Genomic DNA, 7,397 nt, shown 5'->3' with positions numbered 1-7,397 from the left:
CAATGTTTCCGAAAAATTTTTTTTTTTTTTTTTTTTTTTTTAAGAAAATAAACTCAAGTGAGTTTTTTGTATTCTTACCTAGTCTTTGGGGTATGAAGTGAAGTAAGGCTGGTGGAGGAAAAAGGAAGAAAATAGCCTAATACGGAGAACATCCAATGGGGAGTAGGGGGTGTGAGGCTGGCTCCTCCGTCCCCACTCTGAACGAGAATAGAAACTCTGTATTTCTGGGCCCTGGCAGATCTCTGGGGCCAAACGCTGAAGAGTAAAAGATGAACCTGGTGGGCAGCTGTCTCTGGCTACTGCTGAAATATTCCGTTAAGTCTGATTTTCTCAGTTTGAAGGGATCAACTACACCACTCAATTTTGAAAAGCAGCTATCTACTTCCACCGCAGGTTTAAAAACATGCGTTCAGTATTTTACATTTCTTCCTTAAAATGTCAAAATAGAGTATTATGATACATAAAGTAGGAGTTGACAAAATTTGATCCCTGGGGTGATGGTCATTTAAAATCTGGCCAAAAAGGAGACTTTCAACATGGGGAGGGGGACATTTTTCAGAAATGGGTATATAGAGAAAAATTCCTCACTCTGTGTTTCAGAATGTTTATCTGAACCTCGCATTTCATCGCGGTCCCATGTTTATCCTGCAGCCTTTTTGCTGCTTCTATTGTCTGAAGTTTGTGTAGTACAAATAGGGCCTTTGGGAGTTCTTTAAGACATTGATGTTAAAATAAAACGTTCTCTTCTATATAAGCATTGTTTTCCGATACACCTGTCAGGGAAGTCCCAACCCTGTGTTGATGTTCCAGGTTGTAGCTATGAAAAATAATTTGGGTATTTTGAGCTTTATATTCAGACTTCCTTTTTATAAGGCCTGTGGTTAATGCTAGCTTATTTTACCATAGCTAACGCATTGGAAAGAGTACATGTGCTAAAAGAACTACTAAAAGCCTACCTCGGTGAACCGGCCATGAGTAGTAAATGGTATGTCAGAGTTGGCTTGCCACTGTAAAACATACTGAATAGTAATAGGAGACTGCTCTTCACTATCTTGTCACACATTGATGAAACTTTTGGAGTCTGGATTGTATACAAATGTCTACATTGTAATGAGTGTGTACCAGTTATAAATGGAATGTTCCCTGCAGAGCTGCATTACAGTGGGGGAAAGCCGTCTGGCAAGTGTACAGAATGCGAGCCCAGAAACACTGTGCTGGTTCTGCCTAGGAGCTCAAAGGCAGGATAAGAAAGTCATGCTGAAAGAGGCAAAAGGATCGTTGCTATCATTCGTTCCCCATTTCATACGAAGAAGGTTTTTATTAATTAGAGCATTTCCTTCAGCACTCTTTTTGCCTTTGGATTTCATTTTGTATAAAATGAGAAGACTGATGCTAAGCTATGGAAATCAAAATTCGCTGAGAAATTCATTTCTCCTAACAGATAGTAACCCTGTCATGTTACACTCCTTCAACAGTTATAAAAGAGATGATAATACACTTTTTAACTTGGGATTTCTAAATTGCTTTAACCAATGCTAATCCTGAGAGTTTCCCTGCAGGAATAAAAAGAGAAAGGTCTGGGGCTGGAATCCTGCAGGGACATGGGATCAAAACCATTGCAATGTATCATTTTTCCGTAGCATCGTAATCACTCCTAAGCTGCTTTCACAGTTTTAGTACACTAGGATGAGGAAGTCAGAAATGGTCGGAGAAAGCTCCTACTCTATCATTGAGATCGATGATGCAGAATATGTAAGTTGTGCCAAAACCCTTTTGATTTCTGTTCCAGGATTTGCCACAAGAGGGGAAAAGGATGATTTGGGAGGGTAGGAAAGACGTTAGGAGTTGTTTTTACTCTTTGACCTTGGAAGCTTGAGCTACCTATCCCGTACCCGCCTAACTAGAATGTACACACATCAGCAGGACTGACTGACTACTTCATTAAATAGAGACACTGGACTCTTTGGGGGCCTCGGGGGTACTGCTGTTTCTCTGTGGGATTTAATGTTGTAATGTATTGCATCTTAATGTATTAAATTCATTTTGTTGTACTATATTGGTTGGCATTTTATTAAAATAAATTGTATTGTATCATATTTGTATGTTTTAAGAGAAAATAATATAAAATACAATATTTGTACTATTATATAGTGCAAAAACTACAAATCTGTGCCTCTGCCTCTTGAATTAATCCGTTGGTCACTTGCATGTGGGAGGGGAATGGAGGAAGGAAATAATCAATAAAGCTTTCAAAGTTCAAGAAATTCTCCTGTTTGGTCCTTACATTTGAGGTTATTGACAGTTGAGTCACACAAATACGCCCTCACACATGCATCAATAAAAATACACCCAAACTTACAGGAGCCCTCATTACATCACGATTATGTAAAAATCCATTACAAGCCTGGGTACGAAATCACACTTTTCATTTATAGCTCCTAAAATATGATACCTTAGGTTTTAGAAAAGCTTCTCTCGAGAAAAGGAAGGAGATTAGTTGACCAGACAACAATTTTGGTATTGAAGTCTAAAAATACAGAATCTAGTGTTTGATTTTCCTGTGTTCTAATGAATCTCAATTTATGTAGCAGCTTATTAAAGAGGAATAGTCGGCGAACCATGAAAGAGAGCGAGGGAACAGAATATACTAGAAACCTTAGAGTTGACTATGGCTGTTTCTCTATGTAGTTAAATTGTTGATAAGCATATGCAATCAAAGAAGAAAACTGACAAGTAATCACAACTCCCTCTCTTTCTTCACTAGATCAGGAAGCTCCTTATCTCCTGCGAAACCTCAGTGACCACACGGTGGCTATCAGCAGCTCCACCACTTTAGACTGTCATGCTAACGGTGTCCCAGAGCCTCAGATAACTTGGTTTAAAAACAATCACATAATACAACAAGAACCTGGTAAGCAATTTTTTTCCTTGCCTTTACTCTTTCTCATCCTTCACCATCCCCCCGGCCCCCCAACATTCCTATCATCAGCTTCTGGTGTATTTAGAACCACTTGTTGAGAGAGCTGGCAAAATCTGGGCTCTGGTTCATCTTCTATCAACCTCAAATGAGGAATATTCGGGCCAGTTCTTATGCAGACTATATTCCTAACCCTACAGAAAAAAAATCCTTACAGAATCTGTTCAACTGGAATTCTTTCTACAGCACACTCAGAAAGAAATGACAAGAGCCATTTAGAAAATGACTCAGTTCACTTTGACAGCTGGCAAAGTGTCTTGGCTGTAGGTACAGCCGAGCTTGAACACAGGCATGTGAAGTTCAAAGAAGGACATTTATAATCTTAATTACCCTACACCAATGTTAGTGATTTAGTTAAAAAAAAAAAAAAAAACTATTCTAAATAACATTTTATCATACAGGTAAAGAAAAATTCCAAACTAGTGGTTACGGGTTTCTTTCGATAATATTCTTAAAAACAACTAGATTTCAACCAATAAACATAAGTATTATCTGTTGCCCACCTCATAACTCTGTGGTCAGATAAGAAATTAAACTCATTTACAATTTTGATTGATAATTATGTTAAAAGTAAAATTACCATGTACTCGGAACATTCCAACAACCTAAATCATGTACGTGGCAACATGGAATGGTCCGTCAATGCAAGTCCTCTACTCAAAATGAAACCTCATTGGACTTTAGGGCATGGACTGGGCTTGCAGTCTAACAACTCCCAGTGTTAAGATATCTGCAAATGGCTTGAAAAGACCTTAGCAGGTCTAATACCAATCACATCACATCATTTCCCCCCATAACGTAGCACTTCCTTGTACTGACATCAAGTCTTTCATCATCCCAGCCTCTCTTCTGCCCTCTTCATCTCCTCGGTCACCAAATGGAGCAGGTTATACCAGCTAAATACTAAAAATTACTCAAATCCCTCCCTCCCTCTAGTATCCTATTACTATACTCTTGGTTTGGGCACTCAGAGTCTATCTTCTGAACATCTGCAGTAGTCTTCTAACTTGTCCCCACTACCTCTCTTGGCATCTATTTCCCACAAAGCTGTATAAAATGCAGCTGTGGCCATGTCACTTCCCTGCTTCAGGTCTTCCACAGGCTTGCCATCACACGATGTGATAAAGCTCTAGTGTCTGCCTGAGAAGGCCCCAACAACTGGCCCTTGCCGACTCCTACAACTCCAGACCCAGCCTCCTGGCTTGAACATTTTATATTCTAGTCATGCCAAACTCTTGTACACCACTGCACACATCATGCTGCCTCCACCCTCTGCTCTTTTTCATTCTTGTCCCCTCTGCCTGCTGTACCACCACTTTGTCTAATGCCTACCCATCCTTTAGGATGCAAATCGGGCATCCTCACTCCAGAACACCTAACTCAACTCTTCCAAAGAGGAGGCAGCTCCTCCACGAGTCTTCACTACTTGAGAATGTTACTACCTCTCTCTTGCTGAGCCATGGTTTGTTTTGTTTTGTTTTGTTTTTTATCACCAGATCATATATGCCTTACTTGTTTAAGCATATTTCCTATTTCTACTGCTCTCTTGCTTTTGAATCATCAGCAGGTATGTGCCTCTCCTCTGGAGGGCAGGGTATCTTCATATCCTTAGAACCTAGTGTGGTGCCTGGCAATCAATACATGTTCCATGAATAAAAGAATGGTTTTCAGAAAACCTTACTGTGTTCATAGCACAAATGTCTGGATTGGGGTGGAGGAGGAGTATATGTCACAGATATAAAGCTGAAGGGACATTTGAAATATCTCTAGTTCAATATGTAGGATAGAAAACTAAGGCTCAAAGATGAGTCTCCCCAGATGGCTCACCAATGAGATGGAAAGTTTCATGGAAAGCCAATTCCTTGAGGTGTTCTACCAGAATAAAAGGATAAATAAATATGTGAGTGAATAAACAGCTTGTGAAAAGATGCATGTAATACCCTCCCCTTAGAGACTGAGTTCACATCGCGTTTTAAAGAGCCAAAGAAGAAACCTGGTAAACTCTGAAGGTTTTTTGTTTTGCTTTTTGTTTTGTTTTGTTTTCTAAAGAATTATTTTATTCAACTTTATTTATTTATTTACATAGTTTAATTTGACCAGAGAGAAACAGAGTGTGAGAGAGAAAGGGAAAGTGAGAAAGCAAGCCACCAGGTCTGGGACTCGAACTGCAGTTGGACATGTAGGAGTACAAAGCCTTTCACCACCACGCCACCTGCCAGCCCCTAAACTCTGGTTTTAGGTTCTGTATGTCTCAAATTTAGTTTGTCACTAAATACATTGTATGAAATGTTGGATTGTTGGAAACGTCATGACTTATTTTTCTGTGCAAAAATGTGTCATGACTTTTCTAATGACCCAATATTAATGCAAGATGTCGAATTGTTCTTTGAAAGAAATAAATTTGACACAGGTTTAGTTTTCATACTTTGGATCAGAATTAAATCAATTTTGAAAGCTTGTAACCATTAGGGGGATTAGAGGATAAACGAGGCAAGAGAAGGTGCCAAGGCAGTTACTGTACATGGAAAAAGATGATGTAGTGCTACAAAGATCAGAGTTCGAGTCCTCCTGTTGCCCTCACGGGTCATATAAGAGTTTGGGCAACTCACTTGTCCTTACTCTCTGACTCCCTTACTTCCTTATTTATAAAATTGGGATAATACAGATCACACGGGACGTGTGGGGTTTAAAAGAGTTAACCTACTAAGCTGGCTCAGTACATAATTAGTCCTCATTTATACAGAAGTTGGCCAGTGAATTGCCAGAATTCATTGGAAAGCAGAGGAAGCATTGATTAATAAGTCAGTGCAGGGACCAGCAGTTGGCATAATGGCTATGTCGCTAGACTCCCATGTAGTCAATTGTGTTTCGAGTCCTGGATACAATGGCTTAAACTCAGACTGGGCATGTGTGTATGTGCGTGCCCAAGATCCTGAGAGGAGAACGGAGGAGAAGGGATTGTAGCGTGGCCATCCCCCCTGGGGGGGTGATTTCTCACTTTCTATCTTTCTGTCTCTCTCTGTCTTTCTGGCGAGCACACGAGTCCTAAGCAAAACCCTCTCCAATAAATAAATAAATAAATAAATAAGTCAGTGAAATGTCAAATGACTCTACATTATAATTATAAAGATATCTTTCCCACCCCCAGCGCCCTTGATTTTTCTTTTTTATTTATTTATTTTTTTAATATTTTTTTATTATCAACATAATCTTTATATTACATTGGATTACATATAACTTTACAGTGTATTGCATTGCACCCTTGATTTTTCTGAGAGCCAATAGGAAATTATCTGAAACAAATCTCATGTAAATTCTTATACAAAATCTCTTATTACTATCATTCAGTATTGCTGCTATTAGCATTTATTAAGCTCAACTATGTTAAGTCATCAATTTTATCTCTCTTCCTTTTATTCACTTTTTAAAACTAATACAGCCATTTGAAAAGGAATGTCTCATTTTTCTAGAGATAATCTTACATGTACAGTGTTTCTGTAGTTTCACATCTGCTATTCCCATCTGTGGCTGCCAGTGCAGTAGCCAGTGCAATGTGCTCCATGACAAGGACCTCACAGTGCATGCATACAGATCTCTTCTTTTCTAAGAATCATTCATTTAATTTTATTAATTATTAATATTATTTAATTTGACTAGAAAGAGACAGACACAGAGAGAGAGAGAGAGAGGGAAAGTGAGAAAGCAAACCACCAGGTCTGGAACTCAAAGGCAGTCGACCCTGTGGGAGTCCAGTGCCTTACCCACCACACCACCTGCCAGCCCCATACAGATATCTTTTAAAAATGCCAACTCGGGACCAGCTGTTGGCGTAATGGCTATGTCGCTGGACTCCCATGTAGCTGACCATAGTTCGAGTCCCAGACCCAGTGGCTTAAGCTCACACTGGGCACGTGTGCGTGCGTGCCCAAGATCCTGAGAGGAGAATGGAGGAGAAGGGATTGTGGTGTGGCCATCCCCCCTGTGGGATAATTTCTCGCTTTCTGTCTCTCTGTCTCTGTCTTTCTGGCAAACGCAAGTGCCCTATAGCAAAATCCTCTCAAAAAAAAAAAAAATTGCCAACTCTTTCACGGTTATTTTTTCTTTTTACAAACTTAGAAATGAAGGTTATAGGTAGCCAAACTGATCATCTGTGGCTCACTGGGCATGTGTGCGTGCGTGCTGAAATGGAAGAGCATTAAGTCATGGCCTGAAAAGGATTTCATGAAATACGAAGTAGTTGACAAGCTAGACTGAGTTTAAAATCCCTAAGAATAGAGTCAGCCTGGTGGCCTGCTGGTTAAGGTAGCTGATCCCACATGGCCGACCAAATTCAAATTTCAGCCTCGGTGGCTTGAAAAACATGCCAGGTGCAAATATGTGTGTGTGTGTGTGTGTGTATGTGTGTGTGTGTGTGTGTGTG

The 7,397-nt window shown here is 39.8% G+C and overlaps 1 protein-coding gene across 1 annotated transcript in view; it reads left to right on the top strand.

Moving 5' to 3' along the window:
* Window positions 1-7,397, top strand: part of FLT1 (fms related receptor tyrosine kinase 1) — a 178,965-nt gene that overhangs the window by 78,025 nt on the left and 93,543 nt on the right. Inside the window, exon 13 of the mRNA XM_014583107.2 lies at window positions 2,765-2,911. Within this exon, the coding sequence (XP_014438593.1) occupies window positions 2,765-2,911 (147 nt within the window). The remainder of the gene's footprint in view (window positions 1-2,764; window positions 2,912-7,397) is intronic.

Source organism: Tupaia chinensis, unplaced genomic scaffold, assembly GCF_000334495.1.
Source record: "Tupaia chinensis unplaced genomic scaffold, TupChi_1.0 Scaffold144045_1, whole genome shotgun sequence".
Classification (NCBI taxonomy): domain Eukaryota; kingdom Metazoa; phylum Chordata; class Mammalia; order Scandentia; family Tupaiidae; genus Tupaia; species Tupaia belangeri.
Note: the sequence above shows the minus strand (reverse complement) of the source record. Positions and strands in the feature narration are given on the sequence as shown.